This window comes from Phascolarctos cinereus, unplaced genomic scaffold (genome assembly GCF_003287225.1).
Source record: "Phascolarctos cinereus isolate Bilbo 61053 unplaced genomic scaffold, phaCin_HiC Scaffold_4;HRSCAF=312, whole genome shotgun sequence".
Taxonomy (NCBI): domain Eukaryota; kingdom Metazoa; phylum Chordata; class Mammalia; order Diprotodontia; family Phascolarctidae; genus Phascolarctos; species Phascolarctos cinereus.
The window spans coordinates 242,447,051-242,474,281 of NW_027555847.1; the positions used below are offsets into that span (position 1 = coordinate 242,447,051).

At 36.0% G+C, this 27,231-nt stretch overlaps 1 protein-coding gene across 1 annotated transcript in view; it reads right to left on the reverse strand.

Annotated features, from left to right (window-relative positions):
• Positions 1-27,231, reverse strand: part of HSD17B4 (hydroxysteroid 17-beta dehydrogenase 4) — a 129,089-nt gene that overhangs the window by 13,902 nt on the left and 87,956 nt on the right. The window contains exons 17-20 of the mRNA XM_020979018.2: positions 20,645-20,710; positions 4,786-4,855; positions 3,252-3,358; positions 2,571-2,657 (exon numbers count right to left, since the gene is read on the reverse strand). Of these exons, the coding sequence (XP_020834677.1) occupies positions 2,571-2,657; positions 3,252-3,358; positions 4,786-4,855; positions 20,645-20,710 (330 nt within the window). The remainder of the gene's footprint in view (positions 1-2,570; positions 2,658-3,251; positions 3,359-4,785; positions 4,856-20,644; positions 20,711-27,231) is intronic.

Genomic DNA, 27,231 nt, shown 5'->3' on the forward strand with positions numbered 1-27,231 from the left:
GAGGTACAGCAGCTGAAAAAATGGATTTATTAAATATTTAATATTTTGCCAGTTTTACTTCATATTCCATAGTAATAAACATGCAAAGGAACAATCTATGAACAAAAAACACTTTCAGTAAATTACTTTTCTGACATTAGAACAAAAACTGATATCTAAATACTGACACTCACTCCAAATGTTTCCCAAGAGTGTCAATGTAAAGACAGTCTGGTCCAGGAGTGGGGAACCTGCAGCCTAGAGGCCACATGAGGACCTAAAGGGCTACATGTGGCCTAGAGGCCACAGGTTCCTCCCCCCTGGGTCTGTTGTGTATCAAGTAGAATGAAGCCTACCTTCAATAGGATAGGAAAATCCTTTTCATTTTACTACTAGTAACACACTATTTCCAAAGAAATTTTTCCTAGGAAGCTTTCATAGCAGGAAGCATCTTTTTTTCATTGCCAAAGTTTTTGGCAGCTCCTATCCCAGGTGTCCCTATTTCTTAACCTACAGAGGGGAGTGTATGGCTACTCCCTTCAATTCCCACCCAGTATTTTTAAGTTTCTCCATTTGAAAGGGAAGAGATAGTCTTAAGCACTACTGGAACAGTAGAAACCTTTTAATAATTTGGCTTCTTTTCCTCCCTAGAGTATTCAGTAGTATAATTTTCCTTTGGCTTAGCCCTGGACTCTCAGTTCTACCTAGGAAAATTAAGTATTTTCCATAAGGCAAAAAGAAAGGACACATTCCTTTTTGTTTATTGTTTGTTTGTTTGTTTAGTTGGGTAGCTAGTAAGGGCATCTGTATTCCAAAGATTAAATGATGAATTTTAGGATGAGAGAATACTTTCCATTCCACACTCCATTCCCAGGATCAAATAGGGATTATACCGCTCTATTCTCCCCCAAGGTGAGGTTGAATTCTAGCATCCCCAAGGCTGGTACTCAAAGCATCTAACCAGGGAAAATCCCATGAGAGAATTCCTATTTCTGTGGGAGGCAACACATATGTTAAATATGGATACCTATTTTATATAAATCATTAAATAAGAAAATCTAGGATAGCAAAAAAAGTATAAATGTTTTAGGCTAAAGCATGGTATGTTGCCAGTATAATAACTAACGAAGACAATTTTTGTATATTTAGAGAAATCACACACACACACACACACACACACACACACACACACACACGTGCACAAATGCGTGTAGTATATATGTGTATGTACTTATGTTTGTGTGCATATACACATATGTGAATTTTGAACAATACTATGCAGATTTGGTTAATGAAAAATCTATATATACACAAACAGACATACATATATTTGTATATGACAACATACATATGTATGTACACATATACACACACCCTCCCTATATATGTATAGAGCGCATACACACACACACACACACACACACACACACACACACATACATACATATAGAATGTGAGAGAGAGAGAGAGAGAGAGAGAGAGAGAGAGAGAGTGAGTTTTATTTTTTTAACACTGCGCATCCCTATCTTGTTCAGCTGTAAGCGCATCAGTCACTCATGGGCCCTGTCCCACTGCTAAGTAGCACAGAACTTTGACCTCTTCCATCTCTGATTGGGCTCAGTTTGTCCCTCCTTAGACAAGGGATAGGTTTCATGAGAGAGGCTAGTAAGAGCTGAACCCCAAGGACAGGAAGTATGACAGTCTGGGAAGAAGACAAGGCATTCCAGGGAGAAAGGAAAGTATTTTGTGGAAGGGTATTAAAGGAAGAAGTATAACCAAAAAAAATTGTGATAACTATTTCTGTTGCTATTGAATTGTTCCATCAAAGCCATCTACAGAGTTAAATACTAGGAGATAGCAAGCAGTAACATGGCTTTGTTGACTGGTTTAACCAAAAGTAAAGGTTAAAATGGCTTATAAAATTATTCTGCCATTGTGTGTGCTGGTCCAGGAAGACTAAATTAAGTCAAAGACTAGATAATTAAGGCTGTAGTACATAATCATGTATTCTTTTTCACCTTAAAAAGTTAGTAACTCAAAAGTTATATTTACGTAAAATAATCATTTTTAAATGATTAATACTATATGTACTACTTAATTTTAGCACTCACATTTAAAAAAATCATTGTATTAACCAAATGACTCTTACAACAGAATAACAACACTAAATGTGATGACTATACCAGGAAAAACTACTGAAATTAAATTTTTAAAAAGATTATTATGCAGTTTGGTTTTTATTAAATCTACTGATACATCTTCCACTTTGTGACTTTCTCCATCATGGTTTTGATATATTGTGGGTCGGCATAAGAAATTAAATAGGAATTTTGGGGGAGTTTTGCAGAAGTCACAAATGACACATGAAAGCCAGCACAGACAACATAGAAAAAGTTTAGAAACTCACAAATGCACAAAATACATGCATTACTATTATATAATATCAACCTGAATTTTACAATAAGGCACTATAAATGTCCTGGTACAAAGGGAGGGCCAAAAAATTTTGCGTGGATTTTCCAGATCATGGTGGTATCACACGCCTAACCCCTGCAATGTGGAAGGGATAGCTGTAATACCATTGTGCTTACCTTGGTCTGAAAGTGAATTCTACTTCCTTCTTTCCACATTTCTGTTGATAGAGTCTGTCCTGGATATACTGGTTTTGCAAAACGGGCCTGAAAAACAAAACAAAACACCTCTTTCAAGTGTCTCTTTAAAATATAAATTTTCATTACTCCTCATAGAAAATGAATGAACGAAGCATTTACTAAGTCCTTACCATGTACAGAGCACTGTGCTAATAAGCACTGGGGACACAAAGAGAAAAGTAAAGCAATACCTGCTCTCAACAAGCTCACGTTCTAATGAGGGAGACAACACATACAAAAAGTTTCAGCTATAAATCAGATAAAAAGGTCTTATGGCATTTAGGGTATAGCAAAGCAGATGACAATGCCTCTTCTTTAATGTCATTTCATTACATTCACAAAATCATGTCAATTTATTTGAGAAATTATTACTGAATTCTTAATTTTGTAAATAAAATCACTGTCAATTGATATCTTATATACGGAACTTTATCGAGTACAAAAATTAAAATGCTGATCATCAAATGTAAAATCAGAAGTGTGCAAATTATTATACAATGACTAAATTTTTGGAGTAAAGTAACTGTAGCTCCTTTTCTACTCTAAAAATAATGATCAAATGAAGTAATATTCAAATAATTATACGAACAAGGAGCTTAAAAGGAACTACCAAAAGTGTACCTTAATCGCTTTGAATCTAGACACGTCGTTATTTCCAAACTGCTGTAAAACATGCCTAGCTGAAAATCCAAAAGTACAGAGGCCATGTAATATGGGTTTATCAAAGCCTGTGAAAAAAGAAATCTTATTTTAAAATGGACACTCATTAATTTTAAGCATAAGCACACAATCTATGTTTCACATATATTAACGTTTCCTGAATTTTGTTTTGTTTTACTTTTTTTGTTTGTTTTAAAAAACCTTTTAAAACCTAAACTTATGGCAGCTAGGCAGCACAGCGGATAGAGCACTGGCCCTAAAGTCAGGAGGACCTGGGTTCAAATCCAGCCTCAGACCAAACACTTGACACTTACTAGCTGTGTGACCCTGGGCAAGTCATTTAACCCCAACTGCCTAAAAAAAATTAAATAAATAAAAATGAAGTTAATATAAAAATAATTTTAAAAAAACCCTAAACTTATCTTTGTGAGGTAAGCTTTTCAAGCCCGGGGTAAAATTTCCATAGGAAAAGGGTGTGAGCAGTACTTCCAGGGCAGTCCAAAACTCCAATGGATCCATGATCTTGCTGATGGGAATATTCTCTCCAATGATGCCGATCACAAGACATGCATGCCTTCAAACCTGTACTATTCTTGTCTTTGGGGGTCCATTCCATAGGCTAAGGATATTCCTGACTTTCTCCTGACATCACAAGGATATCAGCAGAATAAAAATACTAGTCAACAGAGCATTCAACTTGAGACTAAAGGTGAAATGGAACTGAAACAGGAAATGGTTCTCATTAAATATGCTTGTATTACAGAAGACCTTCCCATAACCAGTCAAGTGAAAAATTGTTACTAAAATGCATGATTAAACAAATTGCTTCAACTCTGTAGCATGTAGCAGATAAACACACAAATCAGACTCAACCAGAAATATTCAGAAATTATTATTATGCCTGTTTTCTTCAAGGCATGACTATTTCTGCAGGTGATTAGACACAGAGCAAATGAAAAACAGGGGATTGGGGTCTTGGTCCACTGCTGAACTCCAACTGTGATACATTAGCATGGATGGGATAGAGGCAATCTCAAGTATTCAAATACTGTGTAGGCCACTAGCTTGTAAGCTATGGAAAGGTTTGAAGGAGGGATCCAGACCAGACCGCCTAGGTTCTTCAACGAGGCTCATCATTTCTATCCCTAAAACTTCCCCTACAGCCTTGCATATATCTTAGGCACTAAAATCAAACTGAACAAATATTTATTAGCATTTTCTATATGTTAGGGCATTGTCTGTGAATAATGGAGCACAATACATGTCCCAAATGACAACATGTTATCTATTTCTTCTATAAGGCTTTCACTTGAAAAATATCTACTATCATTTTTCACTTAACAAAAAATGTTTTCCATATCTTTTGTATAAGTATAGATCAGACAGGCTCATCTTTAAAAAATGACTCAAACTTTCAATCACAAGTAACTTTCAAATATGCCATTTTTTTTTCTGAATTAGTGTTTTTCATAAGTAAAATTAAATGGAGACTTACCTCCAAAACTAGCAAAGCTAGGATCAATATGTAAAGGATTCCAATCTCCGCTGAGCCGATATAAAACAGCCTGTGGAAAAAGAAATATAAAAACGAACTAGTAGTTTATATTTTCTTAAAAGAAATGGGCACTTCAAATAAGACCAAAATAGAGCAGAAACCACAGCTAAATGTTTTAAGAAATATATCATAATCCTAAAACAAAGTTTTTATGTTAAAATTTTTAATATGCAAATTAAATATAAATTAAATGCTTGTTATAGCACTGACGAGTTTGGGTGAACCAAAGAAATAGTTTTTTAAAAGACGGGAAAGCAGCAAGAACTACATCTAGTCTAGGTACATGACTTAGCTTTCAAGGAGAAACTCAAATAGATATTCATCAATCCGACCTATTTTAAATGTTTGTGGTGATTTGAAGAAGACATAAAATTCATATGAACTTGTTTAATAACAATACTGTAAATCAATCCTTCAATAAAGATTTACAGAGATAAATAGCAAGATTCTCTTTATAAACACTGATTTTCTTATTCTAGGAGAAATTGTGTGCTAATTGGTCCTGAGAAATAAAGAAACTGAAAGCGTAAGAGTTCACCATCCCTTATTTACAATTCCTTCTTTCACTTTCTCTTTCTTTGTTGTTATTAAGACTATACTTTCTCTTTACCTACATTGAAAAAAAAAAACTGGACTTACAGCCCTTGAATTCTTTGCCACCTAGTAATCATGTGACTCTGGGTAAATTAGATGCCTTCTCTTAACCTCAGTTTCCCCAGTTGTAAAAAGGAACAATACTTGTACTAACTACCTCACAGAGTTTTCATAAGAATTAATTTGATAATATATGTAAAACACTTTAAAAACCCTATGCCTTTATATAAATGTAAGCTGCATCTAGTTCTCTTTTCACATTCCAAAAAGTACTTACTTCAGTATGTCAGGGTCAAAAAGAATACATAGATTAGGGGTGGGATAGAACATCAGCTGGACAATATGATGAGACAAGTCTCAGGACTGATCATAGATTTAGAGCCAAAAAGGCCCTTAGAGGCTACTGAGTCCAAATCCCTCATTTTTACAAAAGAGGAAACTAAGGCTGAGAGAGGTTAGGGACTTGCCCAGGGTCATACAACTAGTATGTGCTTGAAGCAGGATTTGAAGTCAGGTCTTCCTGACTCCAAAACAAAGGGTTCTAGCCACTGGGACATCTATTTCCTTTCAACACATTTCAATAAGTACTAGTGTCTATCATCTGCTAGGTACTGAGATACAAGGGCAAAAACAGAACAGTCCCTGCTCCTAGGGATCTCACATTATACTGGGGAAAATAACATGCACTTAGAAAATTAAGTACAAAATATACGCAGAGTAGTTCCCTGGAGAACAGCACTAGCAGCTTGGGGTAGAAGATGAGGGAGGAGAAATCAGAAGAGGCCCCTTATTGTAAGAATTGGCCCTTGGCCAGACCTTCGAAGAAATTTAGGGTTTCTATGAGGCAAAAACAAGCTGAAAATACATTCTTCTGATTTAAAATCACTGTTTGGTTAGTCAAAAACTGGGAGTAACTAAGGGAGAACCACAATTTTGGTTTTTAAAACTGAAATTCATGGAAAACAGGTAATTTAAGCACTTTACCTGTATATTAACTTGTTATTTCTTAGTTCTGTCTCAAAACTTATTTTCTTCCTCATTAATTACTCCATTCGGCTTTCCATAACTACCAGCTTTTTTGGGGGGGAGAGGGAGTGAACATTGAAATAAAGTAGCTAATTCAGCATTTCTAGCTCTCCTGGTCACATCTATTATTGGCTTCTCTTTCCTATGAAGTGGAGGAAAAATAACTGAACTTCTCTACAACTTACAACAAAACATCTTTTGGTTCTTTAGGATTTTTTCTCATTTTAACAGGCTTTTTGACTAAGGTGATTTCTATAAGTTACTACCATTACTACTCATGATAATTTTTGTTTTCCTTTTCAGGTCTTTTAAATATAATGAACATATATACTACATATAAAGCACTGATTTGGGTGCTATAGGGGAGTGTAAGATTGGTTCTAGCCCTCTTCCCAAGGAATAATGATAAAAGACCAATGAACTGTGGGAAAAAATCAGATATTAAGGATCACTTCAGGTTGGAATAGTCAAAGAGGGCTCTACTTAGGAATCAGGGCTTGAGCTGAGTCAAGAAAACAGAGGGAGATTTATATAATAGGGAAGGAATTCCAGGTAGTGGCCCATCATGTCTGAAAGTATAAAGATAGAAAAACATGAGCTTTGGGGGAGGGGAAGAAGGAGAGAAAGGTATGCAAGATAACTAGGCCAGAGTAGAGAGTTTGTGTAAAACAAGAGCTGGGATCAACTGCAAAGGTCTTAAATGTAGGAGTCTAGACTATTCTGTTTAATACCATTCAAGATGTTTAATCAAAGGAGTAGCATGATCAATTAATTTTTTTAAATTAACATAATTTTCCTAGCTGCCCCTAGGGAATGACTTTAGATACTAGTACAATTCCTTCATCTACAGATGAGGAAAAATATGCCTACCCAGAAAAGTGAAGTGACTTTGTTTAAGGCCACACAATTAGTAACAAAGCCTGGATTCAAGCCTAATTTTTCTAACATCAAAACTAGTGCTCTTGCCACAATCATATTTTTATTTCATGTCTGAGAATATTGTATTTTTTTTAATTGATATTTTCTTTCTCTTTGGTTTTTTTGTTAGGCAATGGGGTTAAGTGCCCAAAGTCACACAGCTAGTAAGTGTTATATGTCTGAGGTCATATTTGAACTCAGATCCTCTTCACTCCAAGGCCGGAGCTCTATCCACTGAGCCACCTAGTTGCCCCCAAGAATATTCTATTTAACTGCCACAGTTTTTTGCATTGCTATTATGATTATTATTATTGTTGTTGTTGTTGTTATTGTTATTTCACTGCACAGACTTTCTACACATAAAAGTAAATATGTTTTCTTAAATTACCACATTAGCAACCTTTTCCATAACTACTTCTATTATGATGACCCTGTTTCTTTAAGTTATCAGTGGTTTTCAAAAAAATTGGGGGGGGACAAAACAGTTCATTAGATTGGTTATATTAGACTGAAGTCAACCATCACATTTTTCCCCCTCCAATGAATAATAAGGATGAAGATTTCACCTTCATCAACTCAATAATTCTTCTAGATTTCAGAAAGTCAAAGCCATATTTTCTGCTCATTTTTTCTTCCAATTCTACATTCAGAAAATTCACTGGGGGAAAGGTCAAATATTTCGTCACTCATATTTCCAATATAGAAAGAAAAAAAATGTACTTCAACATGACATTTTATATGTGAGGCAATCACTGTGTGTCCTTGTTTAAATAATTATATTGGTTTGTTTTGTTTGACTGTTTAAAATTTCATATAAGGAAAAGGACATAGCCCCTTTAAGGAGTTAGCTATATTTGGTTACTTCCTCCTCTAAATCCTACAATGCTAGGGAAAGCATAATTTTTAGCACTCTGGAAGTTCTGAAGGGGAGAATAAGTAAAGAAGGAAGTAAGTTAATTTGGAAAAGAGCAGACAGAATAAAAGTAGCAGAGAAAGTCCAGAGGACGAGAAGGTCAAGAGGTTTTAAAATAGCCCAAGGTAAAAGTTATTAGTCTAATCTGTGTGATATTTGGGCAGAACAAAGAGGAATCAACTTGGGGAGGGGGAATGTCTAAAGAAATCGTTCAAGGCTATAGAGAAGCCCAATTCTTTCATGTAACCTTCAGCAATTATCTGAAACTAGCCCAAGACAGGCCAATAATAAAGGAAACCAAAAATAAACAGAAGGAAGCTCTTTTATCAAATCCAGAACTACACAAAATTACAGCCAGAAGTACTCAGAGGAGGGGCAAACGATGTTCTGTACAGAGCAATGGTAAGCCAGCAGGTACTCCAATAATAGAAGTGGGTCTAGTCTGTCAGAACAGAAGCCCAAGAAAAAACCACATGCTCATTAGTCACTGTACAGAGAGAGACAGGGCATGGCTGTACATTCCCCTGACAACAGGGGAAGGGCCAACCCAGCACACCTTAAGGAGTAGTCATGGGGTGCTGTACTGGAGGTTTGAGAACAGGAATATAACCTAACAGATTACACTGGAGTCTGTTAGGGCCATGCAACAAACTGCTAATTAAGGATCACGCAAGCAGAAGGAGACAGAGATGGCCAAAGCTATAACAAGCAGTGAACCATCAGGATGTTGAGATAGAAGTCAAGGATTGAAGAAGAAGGTGGGGCCTAACAGGGGTCACCCCATCTAGAAACCAGAAGTATTCAGACTAAAAATGAAAGTGAACAAAAACAAGACTTATCCAGTCTCTCCAGAAAGATTGGGCCCAAGCAAAAAACTGCAGACAAATTGCAGATGAAAATATGAGTAAAAAGAAAAAAACAAACACCAAATACAATGAAGAAATACTTTGGGCAGAGAAAAGCCTAAAACACAAACCAGAAAGAGTACCCCAAAGCAACCACAGGCAGTGCTTCAGAGAAAAAAAAATGGATTGGCCACAAGAGTAGCTGGGAGAAATAAAAACATTTAAAAAAAAAGAATTATATAAATTTACAATTCAAGGGGAAAAAAAACTGAAATGAGAATAAATTAAAACAGAAGTTAAAAAACATTACCCAAGTAGTAGACTCCCTAAAAGGACAGAAGAAACAACTCAATGACTTCATAAGACCATAAGGAATATTAGAATAAAGTTAACAGGCAGAAGAAACTGAAGAAATGAAATAACAACTTCTATAATAAATTCAAGATGGATATGTGGTCTGAATATTAAAGGTCACACCATAAAAAAGTGAGAAGGCAGATCATACACCTTTCACATCTATAGATAGGAGAGACATTCTTAACCAAGCATGAAACAGAGGCAATTACAAAGGATAAAAGAACTGCAAACTATTAACAAATCATATAAAAAGCTCTAAACAACTAATAAAAGAAATACAAATTAAAATAGACCTAAGGTTTTTACCTCATACCCAGCAAACTGACAAAGATAACAAAAGATGGGAATAGCCCCTATTGGAGAGATTGTGGAAAGACAGGCACACTAATGCCCTGCTGGCTTAGCTATGAACCATACAATCATTCTGGAAATTATGGAAATATACAAATAAAGTGACTAAAAGGTCTATACTCTCTGACCCAGAGATTCCACTACTAGGTATATACCCCAAGGAAGTCAATGAGAAAAAGAAAGGCTTAATGTACATCAAAGTATTTATAGCGGTACTTTTTGTGGTATCAAAGAACTAGAAAAGAAAACAGACGTCCAACTATTGGGAAATTGCTAAACAAATTGTAGTATATGAAATTAATGGAATAGTACTATGCTGTAAGAAACGATGTAGGATGTTCCACAAAAACATGCAAAGATTTACATGATCTGATCAAAGTGAAATAACAGAGCCAAGAAAACAACACACAATAAAAACAATGTAAATGGAAAGAAAAATAATAAAAAATGAATGTTGTAAAATTATAAAGAACAAGTTTGGACTCAAAGTAGAGATCCTTACTCCTCTGCAGAACTGGGGAGTACATGGGTGTAGAATATTACATATGTCATTTTTTTTTTGGTTAATCAGTTTTCTGATTTTGTTTTCCTCTTCTTTTTTTTTCTTTATTTTTAAATTATTGGTTGAAATGGATGGCTCTCTGATATGACAAAGGGGAGGAACACAGTGAAAAATCTTATAAACATATGAGAACAAGAGTCATTCTACAACAAAGGATATGAACAAACAGTTCTCAAAAGAAGAATTACAGGCTATCAACAACTATATGAAAAAAAGTACCAAATCATTAATAATAAGAGAAATGAAAATAAACAACTCTGAGTTTCCACCTCACAAGCATGAAATTGGCAAAAAAAAAATAACAAAAAAAGGAAAATTACAATTACTGAAGGGGTTCTGAGTGATCAGGCACACTAACAAACTATTAGTTGAGCTATAAATTGGTGCGACCTCTGTGGATAGAAATTTGGAACCAAACTCCAAAAGTCAATCAACTGCATACCCTTTGAACTAATAAGAGCACTATTATGCTTATGTCCCAAAAAGACCAAAGAAAGATGGAAAGGATCTATATATACAAAAAATACTTATAGCAGCACACTTTAGTGAATCAAAGAACAGAAAACAAGCGGGTATCCATTAACTGGGGAAAGGCTAATCAGATTATTCTTTTATTTATAACAGAATATTACTGCACCATAAGACATGATTAAAAGGACCGATTCAGAGAAACCTAGCAGAACTTATATTTACCTACATAGAGTGATGTAAGCTCAACCAGGAGAATAATTTATACAATGACTACAAAGGAGAATAATATTGAAATAATTAAGAATTTGATCATTGCAATGACAATCATGGCTTTAGAAGACTGATTATGAAGAAACGTTCCCCATCTCTTGGAAGAGAGTTGATAGATTAGAAGTAGAGAATGACGCGTAAATTTTTTGATATGATCAATTTGTATATTTGTTTTGCTTGAGTATACTTGTCTATTTTATAATAAAGAGCTTGATTTTATTTTTATTTTTTTTGAAAGGAGTGTTGGACGGTAGGATAGTGATTTTAAAAAGCAAGAAAATGAAGAAAAAAGCATCAATGAACAATAAAAATACACAGAAAACAGCAGAAGGCTATTCAGAAAGGGATACAGACAACTAGGACAGTGCTGAAACCATGTTAAATTTTAAACCTATTTTTTTTTAAACCTAAGATGTACAAAAGTAGAGATTTGATTTCATACACAGCTCTTTTTTCTGTTCTTTGTATACTGAAAGGTTGTTTGTTATGTCTTGTCAAGTTAATAAAAATAAAAAGGAAAACTTTTTTAAAAAGAAAAAAAGCAAACTAATTCCTTCTTGCCAAAAAGGGAACCAATCCCTCAATAAAATTGTTAACTCTTCCAGGACAGTGACATCTTTTCTACTTCTTTTATGTTTTCCCCCTTCCCCATGCTAACACAATGCTGAACACACTGTGAGGTCTGTGAGGTCTCATTATCAGATGCTGGCAGATAGGACTTCGAACTTGAAGTCCCAATCAAGTTCTGTCACTTAGATGCCTATGAAAGGAAACAGGCCAAACAAATTCTAACAAATACATTCTATCCAACTGAGAAAGGAAGTAATTTTTGAGGAAAATTTGCTTTACACAGAGTGAATGAAATTATAAACTTGGAAACCATTCAACCCACATCTACTTCATTATAACCTAAGGATACATGTCTATCGAGATTTCCTAATACTTTCTAAATGTAAAGGTAAATTAAAATTGGTTGGAAAATATTTCTTCTCTTCAGCACCTTAAAAAAATTAATGTTTAAAAATAGACCCATGGGGCTCTGGAACAAAAAGAATGAATACATGAACCCAAAGAAACTCCTAAGACATAGTGAGGTATAACAAGAGGAATTGGATCAGAGAGCTTAAGAAATGGTTAGTGGAATAACGTGGAGTTGTCTTTCCCTTCTCTTATTTTATACAGTGCAGGAAAAAAAAATGAAGAGATCTGTTATCATCCTTATTCCTCTTGGCTCCAGAAACTGTATTTTTAACTGTCGTCAGGGCTAAATCCTGAAAATGTAAAATTTACACATCTCAGAAGTAGCACCACAAAATGTAATGAATTTCCAAAGTCATTTGCTATTATTAGGTGCTCACTTACTACATAATCTCAGAAGCAGCAGGAGCTATATTCTCTGAATGCTAAATCATCTGGATGCGTTAAAGAAAAATCTTCAAGACTCAAAATGGATCTGCTTTTTTCCTTGCAAGGTTTTCCTTTATGGCTTTGGTAGATTTTATCATTTACAAATTTGCTAATAGCAGTACTGCACTACCTCAATTAAGAAACAATCATTCATATCACTATCAAATTATATGTAGCTTCCAAGACTGTTCCTGTCCTCTCAATAAATCAATAAACATTTATTAAGAAAGGCAAAAGACAGTCTCCTGTCCTCAAGGAGCTTATAATTTAATGGGGGAGATATCATGGCAAATAAATATATACAAAGCAAGTTATACATGGGATAAATAGGAAATAATTACAGAGGGAAGGTACTGGAATTAACAGGAGTTGAGGAAGGCTTACTGTAGAAGGCAGGATTTTAACTGGGAGTTAAAGGAAGCCAAGGAGGTCAGTTGTCAGAGCAAAATAAGTCTCCTCCTATCTGGAGCCCCAGGAATGGGGGGCAGTCAGAGAAAATGACCAGAGTCAAGAACTGAAGTGTCTTGTTAACTTTGAAGCAGGAGTAAATTTATGCTTTTCCAGGCAGTGAAATACAATTTTTTCCCCTCAAGATGAAGGGAGACAAGCAACATTTGCTTTTTACCTCTTTTTTTCCCCTATATATTTTTACTGCTTTCTTAAGATTCTTACTAATTAAGCAAGAGCTTGTGTTCAAACAATTAAGCAGATTATCAGTATTGCCTAATTGCTCATTCTTTGCCTCTTTACATAAAGGTCATGCATTTATATAAAGCTTATAAACTTTACAAAAATAAAATTCAGAAGTAAAAGTTTAGGACAAATGTATTTCAACTACAGAAACTCATATTTATTTTTGTTTGGAGATGCAATTACTACACCACCTTTAAATACCTAGAAACACAATCACAAGTAGAATCAAACCAAAGAATATAAAGGAACAAAAACTTTCACTCCAAGAGGAACAAAGGGACAAATGAGATAATCACCCACTCTTCAGACCTACCTGTTGCTAACTTGCCATTCATAGCTGTAATTCCATCAATGTATAGGAAAAAAACACTACAGGAAAATGAGTAAATCGAACCCAAAGTTCAAAACCTTGTGATGTGTTTTAAAGGATGGGGAAAAGACTTTCTATCTGAAAATATTTCTTCTGCAGTTCTGCCAAAGTGTCTCAAATTAAGACTGGAGCCATTTCTCTGAGTTACTATATTGCTTCCACGAGGTCCCTATTAAAATGCAAATACCTCACCTGAGAAGGGTATTACATTAAGTGTTTGTCAGTCATTAATAGTTAATAGAACATTAGTTTATTGGATTCACAAAGAGCAGAGCTTGATGAAGTCTTAACAGAATGGTACACAAGACAGAAATGGAGATGGAAAGGGAACACAAGGTCTCTGCAGCACAAAGTTCTAGGCCACATGAAGCACTAGGTGCCTAAATATAAGGGGGGTAAATTTAAGAAAAAGATAGCACTAGTATCAAGACAGTGAAGACGGCACTTAACTTTGTCAATTTCACAATTTTACCAGGGACCATTACCAGGGACCACTGCCAGGGATCTAAGGTTAGTTTCCTGGAGGGTCTGATAACTCTTACTCATCTGAAAAGTGACAAGGGAATGATGTATGATATATAAGAGAGGACTAGATTCTGAATCAGAAAAACTGGGTTTGAATCTCAACCCCATTATTTACTACCCTTGGGTTACCACAAGTTACAATCTTATTTAACTTTTCAGGGCCTCAGTTTCCTGATTTATAAAACGACAGAACTGGACTAAATGAAGTCCAAGAAGAACATGAGAACATGGTTGAGTACTGTGAAGAACAGTATGAGAACTAGCTCACAAGTGGTAAATAATAACTCCATACTGAAACCTTTGGCCAAATTTATTTTAATTTATTGATGTGAAACAACTGACACCTGCAAGGAAAAGACTATCTATCTAGCAAATGGAGAGACCTCTGAGAGGTGGCCTTGGCAGAGTGGAAAGATAGCCATCCTGGAAGCAAGGAAAAGACTATCTATCTAGCAAATGGAGAGACCTCTGAGAGGTGGCCTTGGCAGAGTGGAAAGATAGCCATCCTGGAAGCAGCTAAGTGGCTAGAACTCCGGTGTTAGAATCAGGAGGACCTGAGTTCAAATCCAGCCTCAGACACTTGATACTTACTAGCTGTGTAATCCTGGGCAAGTCACTTAACCCTGACTGCCTCATCAAAAAGCAAAAAAAAAGAAAAAGAAAAAGAAAAAGAAGAAGACAGCTGTCCTCAGACTCAGGAAGACCTAGATTCTAGTCCCATCTCTTACACATACCAGGTAAGTCATTTAACATCTCAGTGCCTGCCCTGGCAACTCTCTGACACCGTAAGTTGCAAGCAGGTCCCAATCGGCCTCTATAGAGGCCATTTTCCTAATGAGGAGTTTCCTATACCAATAAAATCATAGACCTCATAGTTAAAAAAAAAACTGTAACAATAAAAATTTCTGACATTTGTGAAGCAATGATTCATTGTTTATTCAAACAAAAACTTTTGATGTTTTCAGGACTTTAAAAAAATCTGTCAAAAGCCTCATTTCATAGGGACAATTACGTGCTCGTGGAGACAACACAGTTTACTCAGTAAGACCAGTTTAATTAATCAACTGGTAATTACTTATTATTATGTGTCTCCTTTAGGGCAGGCACTGAGCTAGGCACTGGGAAGCACAAACAATTAAATTATAATCCCTATTCTCAATGAGTTTATATTCAGTCCAGAAAATAACCACATATTGCTATGCTAGGAATCACTTCCTGAAAAATGTTTGCAGAAAAGATACAAGGTATCCTACTTTTTATTACCCTAATTTTTAAATTCCTTGATTTCTTGACAACTGGATGGATTTTAATTTAATAACAAATTATAATTATAATAACAACTAGAATTTACATAGCGTTTACAGGTTTGCAAAAAGTTTTACATGTTATCTCACTGAATCCTCACAACAACCCTGCGATATAGATATTATTATTATTGCTCATTTTACAGATGAGGAAATTGAGACTGAGAGAGGTTGAGTGGTCACATAGCTAGTAAATATCAAAGGTAGGAAATTAAATTCAAGTCGTCCTGACTCCAAATCCAGCATTCTAATCACTGTGCTAGACATAACCTATAAACTGACACATTCCACCAACAAAATATGTCATTCATATATTCAGGTCATATATAAGTCATAATTTAATAATAAGTTTATAATTTTATACACAACCATGTGGATATTTTGATTATCTTTATTTCTTTCAAATTAATATATTAATCAACAAGTATTCATTAATATTTGAGGCACCTAAGTGGCACAGTTGTGGGCCTAAAGTTAGGAAGAGCTGAGTTTAAATCTGGCATCAGATACTTGCTAGCTGTGTGACCCCAGACAAGTCATTTAACCTATTTGCCTCAGTTTCATCACCTGTAAAATGGGGATGATAGCAGCACCCACTTCTCAGCGTTGTTGTGAGGATCAAATGAGATAATATTTGTAAAGCATTTAGCACAGTGCCTGGCACCTAGAAGGCACTACATAAATGCTTGTCTCCTTCCTAATGCTGACAATGATTAGTTCTGTGTCTGTGGACAAATTGCTTATTCTCTCAGAGCTTCAGTTTCCTCATCTGTAAAATAGAGATTATAATGCTCTCACCACCTCAAAGGGCCACTGTAATAATAACAGCACCTATGCTGCAAGTTGTTGTGAGGATCAAATGAGATAAATGGATATAGGTCCCACAAGAAGATGAGGCTTAAGCCGGGACTTGGCAGATGAGCAGAGTTTGGACAGGTAAAGAGGCAAAGAAAAGGCACTGCAGGCTATAGAAACCTCAAGAAAGGGAAAGTTTAGAGTGAGGAATAAACATAACATGTTCAAAGAATAGTGAAGCAACTGTCCTAAGTAGCACAAATTGTTCATGTTGAAAAATAACAGAGAGAATTCTGGGAAGATGGCGAAGTGGGTCAGAAAATTTCAAGCTCTCAAGTTTTTCCTCCACAAACAAGATAAAATAGCACCTCTGGCAAATACAGAGCCATGAAAACAAGTAAGAGTAGGGTCAGAACGAGGATCTTTCTGGGACAATTGGAGAAAATGCTGAAGAAAAATCCTGGACAAGATTTCCTCCCTGTGAAAAGTAAACAACTCCAGGCGAGGGTCCACTTTAACAACAAGCTGCAAGCTATTTAAACGAGCCTCAAGCCCTGGGGTTAGCTGGTTTGGGAGGCTGCCTTCTTGCCAGCCACAGCAACTTCTGCCCCAGGAACAGTAAGGGGAGTTGGCCATCTGACTTGGAGAATATTGAAGGAACCTCTGCTGACAAGGAACGCCAGACCCATGTTGCAGAGATGCTCGGTAAATGCAGAAGCAGTACAGTGGGGACGTCTCTGCTGTGGACACTTACAGAAGGCTGGAGGTCTTGGCTTAAGTTCAAGGTCAGAAGGGAGAACCGAAGAGGATCAGAGGCACCATCCCCCATACCCTAAGACTAGAGGTGGTTATAAAAACTAAATTATTACAAAAAAAATGCACAGGATAAACGAGAAAGAATTTAATCATAGAGAGCTACTATGGGAATAGAGAAGATCGGGTTCGTCTTCAGAGGAGGATAGTGAAGCAAAGAAACCCTCTTCTACCCCAAAGAATAATGTCAAATGGTCACCTGCCTAAAAAGAATTCATTGAAGAACTTAAAGAAGACTTTAAAAATCAAATGAAAGAGATTGAGGAAAAACTAAAAAGAAAAATAAGAATAATACCAGAAAAACAAGAAGATTATGAAAAGAAAGATCTTAAGGAAGAAAATGACTCCCTGAAAAATCAGAATTGGGCAAGGGGAAGCCAGCAAAGTTATAAGAGATGAAGAAATTTAAATACACACACACATATATATACACACCACACACACACACATATACGTGTGTGTGTGTGTGTGTGTGTGTGTGTGTGTGTGTGTGTGGAGAGAGAGAGAGAATGAAAAAATGGAAGGAAAAAAACGGATCTAGAGAACAGATCAAAAAGAGAAAATAAGAATAATTGGACTACCTGAAAGTTCTGATCAAAAAAAGAATCTTGATACAATAATCAAGAAATAATTAAAGAAAATTGTCCTGAAGCATTAGAAGAAGAGGGGAAAGTAGAAATAAAAAAAATTCACCATAACCACCTGAAAGACATCCTATGAGGAAAACTCACACATATTATTGTCAAATTTCGAAACCCCCACATCAAGAACAAAATATTATGAACAAAAAAAAGATTTACATATGGCAGTACTACAATTAGAATCACACAAGATCTAGCAGTGATGACACTAAAAGATCACAGGTATTGGAACACTATATATCAAAGAGCAAAACAACTTGGCTTTCAGCTGAAAATATCATACCCAGGAAAGTTAAGCATAATTCTGAATGAAAACAAAAATGGACATTAATGATCAATTGTCAAACTTTCAGGTCTTTGTTTAAAAAAACCCTGAACTCAACAGAAGATTTAAGATACAAAAGCCACAAGAAATATAAGGTACATACCAACAACCAATTACAAGGGACTAAATAAGGATTGAATGTTTATCTTTTATGTATGAAAAATGTAAAACCTATGTCTAAGATTGTTACTAGTAATTAGGTAACTTATAAGGAAGATTGAGGTAGACCTGAGTATGACATGACTTCAAAAAGTTAAACCACTCAAGTACAGCTAAAAGAGTAATTATCTTTTATAAATGAGGTGCATGAGGAAGAACCACAGCAGAATTAGGTGGGGAAGGAGAGGCTTAGTTCTGGAAACCTACTCTCAGCGGGAATGGGTTTAAGAGGGGAAAATACATATATATTTTTAAAAGTATAAAAGTCTTCTAAATTTAGAAAGAAGTAAAACTCTAAGGGGATAGGGAGAGGGGAGAGGATAAAGGAGGGAAATTTAGAGGAGAGGGTGAGGGAATAGGTTAAAAGGGGGTTATACAAGGGGGGTTAGATTTAGGGGAATGAAAGGATAAGGGAAGGATTGCTGAAGTGGGGGTAAGTTAAGTAATAGGAGGGTAAGGTACCAGGTAGAAGTAAATTAGAGAAGTTAGGAGAGAGAGAGGAAAAAAAGAGATATGCATAAACATAAAAACAAAGATTAGGAGTAAAATCTCTTAGGAAAAATATACGTTTCTATATTATGCAGGTACATATATATGTGTATATATGTATAAGTGTATGTATATATCAACACCTACATATATAAATTTATCTAATGCTCAACTGTAGTCCCAGGGTGGTAGGTAAGGGGGAGGGAGGAGGAAAAAAGAATAAAGTAAAAAGTGTGCAGCCCAGAGCAAAAGAAAACCTAAAAGGATGCAAAGAAAAGATGGACAGCTTTCAACACAATGTACAGTATTTAACACATAGGCTTTCTTGAAATGAAAAGTTATTGCTATATATTTTGAATCATCTCCTATGTTCTGCTGTGCACATGACATTTTGTTTCTTTTTTATTTTATATTTAAGTTTATAATGTTTCTTTTTTTCTTATTATGTATTTAAGTTTTAGCATTTGTCTAAAATATAAAAAAATTTAAGCAAAAAAAAGAAAGAAAAATAACAGCAATTAAGTTGAAAACCATACAGAGAAGTTCAGACAATGCAAAAAAGGAATGAGTGAAGATTTTTGAAAGAGAAAAGTGCTAAAGTGCCTAAGAATGATGCTGGCTATGAATCCTTGCTTGATTTGTTGGCTTTGAGGGGGAGAAAAGGATGGAGGACGTAGAGTAGAAGATTAGTGAGAAAAGTCAAGATACTGTTAGGATGACACATCACTTGGACTAGAGAGGAAGGGGAAGAATGAAGAGATGTTCTGTTGTTTTTGCCATTAGTGATAAAGTAAATTAATTTTTAAGTTCCTTTTTTATTATGAATTATGTTTTATTATAAACACGAACAGTTCTATATACAAAGAAAAATAAAAGAAGGCTATTATATATATGAAATGGTGAGCTTACACTATGTATAATTTTTTTAAAGAGATGTTCTGAAAAAAAAATCAAAAAGACTAAGTCACTACCTACAAAGAGAGAAAAGAAACAATGACAACTTAAGCTAAGAGAATGGAAAAATGGTGGTGATGCCAATAACAGAGATCCAAAAACTAAATGGGGCAACTTTCTGTTAGAAAAAAAGATGATGAGCTCAGATTTAGGCATGTTGCATGGAAATAATGAATAGACAGTTGGGAACAAGGGGCTGGCGCTCAGGTGAGAGAATAAGATTGGAGACACAAAGTAAGAATTATCACCAGAGAGCTAATGGCTGAAGCCTCACCAAAATAATTAATCCACAAGGAAAAAAAAATTCAGAAAAAGAATAGAGTCAAGGGAGTCTTGGGGAACTCCCACAATTACGTGGCAGGAGGAAGAAAGTGAGCCAGCAAAGAAGAGAAATGCAAGAAGAGAGTAATCAACAACAGTATTAATTGCAGTAGACAAGTTTAGAAAAAGTGTTCTTAACCAGGAATATGTAAACTTTTTAAAAAATGTATTTCAATATAATTTGCTTCCTTTGCAATCCAATGCATTTTATTTTATGCATTTAAAAATATTATTTTGCAAAGGGGTCCCTAGGCTTCCCTAGACTGCCAAAGGGGTCCAAGACACTAAAAGGTGAAGAAGTTTCCATCTAGGAAAATAATGACAGAGCAAAGGAGAGTGGATTAAACAAGAAAGACATCACCAGTGATCTTCAAAAAAGCAGGTCGATAAAGTAATGGGGGCAGAAATCACATTGCAGAGCATCAAGGCCTCACAGGGTAGTAGGGAAACGGAAGTACCGAGTCTACCAAAAAGTGTTGACAGGAAAAAGGAAAGGAGAAAAATTAGTATGTTGGCCAGAGTGGGCAGCCAAGTTAACAGCTACTGGTTTTCTCGTTTGAAATTCTAATGTTGGAAAAAGTCCAGTAAAGAGTACCTTATAGATGTCAGAGAAAGGAAAGAAGTGAAAACACTCAGTAAGAAGTTTCTATTAAAATAAATCATATAAATTTTCATATCCTCAAAATGAAATCTTACCTGATTGAGTGAGGTGGTGTCTGTAAGCACAGCATCAGGTGGTCTCTTTGGTGGTGGCACAGTTACCTGAAAGAAAAAAACAAACACCAAACATTATAAATTCTTAAATACTAATGCAGTATGTAAAAAAACACAGAGGCAACATAGTATAATGAATAGAGAACTGGCTTTGGAGTCAGGAAGACCTAGGTTTAAGTCCCAATTCTGACTCATCCTAGCTTAGAAAAATCACTTAACCTCTCACAACAATGCCTCTGGCAATTGTCTACAACTATAAACTGCAGAACAAAAATCTATTTTTATGATTCGAGTTTCAACATCATAAACTCCCTTCACTAATGAAACCATAACTCTAGGCAAAAAAAAAAATATATATGTATATATATATATATATATATATGTATATATATATATGTATTATATATATATTTTAAACAACAGTAACTCACATCTGCATATCACTTTAACAATGTAAAGACATGTACTTCACAACAACATAAGACAGGGGAAGAGTATAGTGTACTGGGCTAGAAACTAGGAGATATGAGTTTTAATCCCACCTCAGAAGCTTAGTAGCTGTGTGACTCTGAGGAAAGTTACTTAACCCCACTGCCTTCAGATACCCCTCTGAAACTATAAATTGCAGAGCAGGTTCTGACTTCAAGTAAAAGAGAAAGTTTCCCCACTAAGAGTTCTCTATAACAAAGAAACCACAAGTCACAAGAGATGTGCATATATGCATAATTATGGCTTAATCTTATCTAAGGTGGACACTAGCTATAAGTATTGTGCTTCTTTAGCTAAAAATAAAATTTGGCACAACAGCTTTCGCTTCAAAAGGAGCGGAGGTAAGTAGGAACTATCCACAGGTCAGCTCCCCAGGAGAGTTGGGAGGGGGAGAGAAAGTAGTGAACCAGCCCTAAAAACATAAGGGAACTTGCTCACTGAGCATGATGAATTGTAAAAAATTTTCCCCTCAGACTCAGATCCTTTTCCTTTTTCTATTCAGTACCTAGCTTTTCCTGATCTTCACCTGGCCTCAAACTGTTGATTTTGCTCGTGTTCATCTCCCAGTATACAGACAAACTTCTTTGTCTCTGCCCTTTTCCAGGGCTCAGTATTTGCTAATCTGGTAAATGATATATTTCTGCTCATTTGCCCCACTGTGCCCTTTACAAGTTCAGAATATACCACAGCAATATGGATGAGGAAAAGCAGAGGTCTTGGAACCAAAGGATCATAGGTTTAAAACTACAAGGACGCTTAGAGGTTGCCAAATATATTCTCATTTTACAAATGGAGAAACTGAGGCCCAGGGAGAATAAGCAATTTTGTCAAAGTCCCATACAGATAGGAAGTGGCAGTAGGATTTGAACCCTGGCACTCAGACCCCAAATCCAATGCTTCCCCCTGCCCTGCTGCTTGCAGAAGACATGGGTTCACACAGATGCCTCTGGACATGCAACATCTTTTGCTGCTGGGTAGAAGTCAAGTTAAAAAGTCAAAATCAAGGTATACCCTACTTTATTTCATCCTACTGATAAAAGAAAAGAGGTCAGTGAGAAGTGCACTGGGCAAAGGAAGGTGTCCAGTAATTCAACAAATATGAGGATTTCCATCAGAGGCAAAGTAGGTGGGAAGAAACCTTTCCAAAACAGCAAATATAATCTGCAGTGCAAATAACTGGGAATTAAGATTCCATGATATATCATGCTACATCAAAGACTGACCAATTTAACAAACAGACCTAATACATCTGTATTTCAATAAAGTATATGACATCCATTCTAGCCTGTCTACACTTTCACACATCCTGAAGCTGTTACCCAACATCAGCATTCTCATTGGGTGTAAAGAACTTCCTAACAATTAGAGCCGTCAAAAAATGGAATTGATTCTCTCATGAGGGAGCAGATTTCCCAACAACCGTTAGTCAGGCTCCCCACACAGCTACCAAGCTTCTGAGGTGGGATTAAAACTCATACCTCCTAATTTCTAGCCCCGTACACTATACTCTTCCTGTCTTATACTGTTGTGAAGAACATGTCTTTACATTGTTAAAGTGATATGTAGACGTGAGTTACTATTGTTTAAGATATTTTTTTTTTGCCTAGAGTTATGGTTTCATTAGTGAAGGGAGTTTATGATGTTGCAATAACATAGTTAACAGCTGATACCTTCTGGCTGTTTAAATGGGTATAAAGGCAGTAGAAGAGACACTCTTCCCTGTCCCTACATAACTTCTTCCAGAACGGGAATATTCATTAACATTCCCTGATGGGCCAGCCAGAGTTTGAGGGGGCAGTTTCCTACCACCAACAGACCCTACCAATAGAACACTCTTAACAATAAGGACCCCGAGAGGGGAGACCAATGTCTGTTTACTTAAAAGAAATTGTTTCAAAGTGGATGTCCTAGAGACATCTTCAACTCAACCTGTCTAAATCAGAACTCATGATCTTGTTCCAAAAACTCTCCCCTCTTCCACACTATCCTATTTCTGCCAAAGGCACTACCATTCTGCCAGTCTCCAAGGTTTGTAACCTCAGCATTATTCTTGAATTCTCTCTCTCCCTCACTCCACATAAACAATCAATTGCCAAATCTTCCCATTTCTACCTTCACAACATCTCTCAGCTAATCTCACTCAGCCACCACCTTAGTTTAGACCCTCATCACCTCTTGCCTAGAGTATTGCAATGACTTCCTAACTGATCTCCCTGTTTAAAATCTCTTCCTACTCCAGTCTATCTTACATGCTTCCACAAAAGTGATTTTCCTTAAGTACAGTTTAACTATGTAACTCCATCAACTCAATAAACTCCAACTGCCTCTGTTTAGCTTTTGAAGCTTAAAAAATCCCTGTCTAGAAGCTTTTCACAATCTGGCCTGACCCTTCTCTTTTTCCACCTCACTGGACATTATTCCACTTCTGACATTCTTTAATCTAGTCAAACTGTCATTTTCCGTTCCCCACACCCAACACTCCAATTTCACATCTTGACACCTTTGCCATCAACCATCCTCCATTCTGGAATGCCCTCTCATAGACTCCCTTCAAGGTCAAGCAGCTCAAGCATCACCTTTCACATGAAGCCTTCCCAAATTCCCAATTACTAATGCCTTTCTTCTTAAACTAGTTTGTATATAACTACATCATATTTATTTGTATTTGTTCTCTTTATATATATTTTGTAGGTACTTACATATGTGTCCTTTCTGGCTTCTTCATTACAATATAAGCCCCTTCCAACTAGGGATTGTTTCATTTGCTGTATTTATATCTCAGGTACTAGCACAGTTCCTGAGACATACTTAATGGCTGACAGATTGATTTCCTTCCAAACTGATATTTGCTTGCACAGCTTTCAACCTGGATGGACATTGTTTCTAATACAGATAAGCACTGTATTCAATCTAAGAAAGGTAGAGCTGAGAAGGGACAAACCAGAAATTTAGGCAGAGATTCTAAACTTTGGGCACTGGATCAGAAACTCTTACTGGCGCTCTCTCTTGACTTATCCCTGCCTGGGAAGGGAGCAACAGACCAGCTCCATTCCCATTTCCTCTCTCTCCTGCCTGGGTGCTGTCAAGAGAACAAGAGTCTGGTGGTTCTGTTCCTACCATTGCTCTCTTACCTTGCAGCTAGGAAGGGATCCCAGGAGCCATTTCTATTTTTCTTTCCTTTCTTTCTGGTGACCCAGGAACTTTGGGGTCCTCTCTCCTAACCTTGCTTGCTGACCTAGCTCTACTCTTACTGGAGTGGCTTTTTCCTTTAGCTCTCTTTATCCATCTTCCTCTCCTCCCTGTGCTAGTAGTTAAGAAGTCAATCTTAAATGTAGGGAGAAGTAATCCAATACCATCTTTATAGGAATTCTTCAATGACTTATGTTTGGGACAATTATTGCCAAGGTTCATATTTCATTACCTAGAATTCATTGATGATAGATTTTTTATCTGATTTAAAGACTCTCCTTGTGGTGAGTAAAAATTCTAAGAGACAAAATTCTAGGTAATAATAATCAATTTATTAACTAGGCCAGCCAATAATCAATAAATTAACGGTCAATGATTTCTCTTGATAATCAAAGAGGCCAAGGGAGACTCTGAAATACCTTAAATAAGTGTGTTTCTTTTCACAGGGAACTCTCCTGACAAGTGAAATGGAAACCTGATTGGTAGATATTTATTGAGAAGGTAGGCCAGAAACTCTCAACCACTTCAGAAAATCTCAATCACTTCACTGTAAAGGGAGACAGGTCAGCTAAGAATGTAGCCTGGTCATAAGGTATGAGCACCCTTCAGCAATCTGGGCACCCCAATCAGGTTCTCTCTAGTTTGCTTTCTTCTTCATGAGCTAAGTCATCCTAAACTCTAATGAAGGGGAGCAAAGCTCTTTCCCTCAGGGAAAGCTCAAACTGGATGCTGTCCTTCAGGCAGAAATCAGGTTCCCAACTGGACAGGGTCCAGTTCAGATGCCTTGAGAAGGGCTGGAATGCTTATGATATTCTTTAACCAGGGAAAGGTTTCTCTTTAAGCTAGTCTTTTGAACAGAGAATGAATATTACAAATTATTATTAATAATCCAATAGTACAGCATTAAAACCAATTTCTCTCACCCTAATGACTCACAGCCTATGTGCATGGCTGTTCAATTTATACTACCAGTGACATTTACATCACTGACCTAAGAGTTCTCCTGGTGTCCATATTCTTATTATCTCCACTTCTTTCTCTGGAGTAAATCTGTATGTTATTTTGTTTTGTGGGGTTTTTTTTGGTTTTTGTTTTTTGTTTGTGTTATTTAGCTTTGATGCTAAAACCAAGGCCAAACATTGCATGAGTCTTAGAACTCCAAGAGATTTAGGGGGTGCAGAACAAGTAGAAGGGGGGTGTCCCCAGTTCATTAAATCATTAGGATCATTAAAATAACTGAGAATCTTCAGATGGAAAGTGAAAGACTACCTACTAGCTTACTACCTTTGGAAAGTAACTTAATTTCTTTGTTCCTCAGTTTTTTCATTTGAAAAGTGGGGATATTACTCACATTATCCCCCTCACCTGGTTATGTGAAAAGTACTTTGTACACTTAAAAGTGCTATAGAAATATGAGGCTTTTGTCATAATTTTGTTCCTGCTGAGCTTATATATAAAAGAAAAGGTAATGCTTGAACAACAAAGTATCACCTACTTCTATACTATTGCCATTTCCATCAGAAATAGAGAAACCAGTATGAGAAACTAATTCTAAGTTACCTGAGTGCAAAGCACATAGCCATCAGGTTAAATTGAATGTATCTAAGGAAACGCTAAAAAGAATAAGCAAGGAAGGACCTTCTCTAATAACATTTCAAAAGAAACAAATGTTTGTTGCAATCTCATTTTTAATGACAAAAAGCTAATTGATTTCTCAAACGAAACTATATTCTGTGACCATGATCTGATAGTTCCACAGATTTATGCTTACATTAGCTGCAGAAAAGCCATGTTTTTTTTTCAAGTCAGTTGTTAAATCCTTTTTGCTATACTTTCCTAGAAATCTTGTTTTCTAAAACAGAAACTTATGCCAGAAAGACCCAAAGATAGCTGAGCTAGGGACCATCCAAAGCAGGGCAATAGCTCTTTTATACAGTGATTTCACCACCACTTGATGCAATCCTTAACAAGGGTTTAACCACAATTTTGAAATGCCATCACCTATTATGTCTGAGTACAAAGAAAGTCATCAGTAAGAAGCACCTGTTGAATTATAACAAAGTCCAGGGTCAAAAGAAGATCCCTTACTCAATTAGAAGTGGCCCACTAACTCCTAAAAGGAAAGAATCCTTGTAGCTAATTAGAAACAAATAAACAGTATGAAGCCATATGTGCTGTTTGTGACACAATAGTTTTTAGCAGAGTGTCAACTAGCTAATATCTGACAAAGTAATTTTCATGAGATAAAATTACAAACAGAACTATGAATAATCACTTGACTGAAACAGAAACTGTGCCCCTGAATGTTTCTTGAACGTCTTTGACAAACACTGCTTCAAGCAATGTTTTCTTCATTACAATAAAAAACTTTATTCCTTTACAGGAATTAGTATCATTAATTCAGTCCAAAAATAATACATACTACTCTGAATTATAGAATATTAACTCAATAATGAGCTCCCATACTACAGCAAAGTCCTGATTAGTAAGAATAATTAATTCTATGAAGTGACCACATCATCCAGATTTACACTACATACTCCAATTGGGCTGGAACTATTACCATATTTTGCATAATTCTAACTTTGAATAGCATGAATCTGAATACATGCAACCATTTCACTGCATTCACTATAAACACTCATCTGGACCTAACTATAGAATATTTTTGAAAGAAGCAAAAGTTACATTGCTTCTGGAAACTGGAATTCAGCTAAAGGTCTTAGAGGATGCATCTTGGTGAAATTATTTTTAAAATATTAAGCGTCTAATATGTGAATTGTTCTAAGTCAGACACCATAGAGAATACAGATAAGAATAAAACACAAATCCTGGAATCATGACAATTACAATCTAATAGGGATAATGAATCGTGCAGATTTTAAATAAGC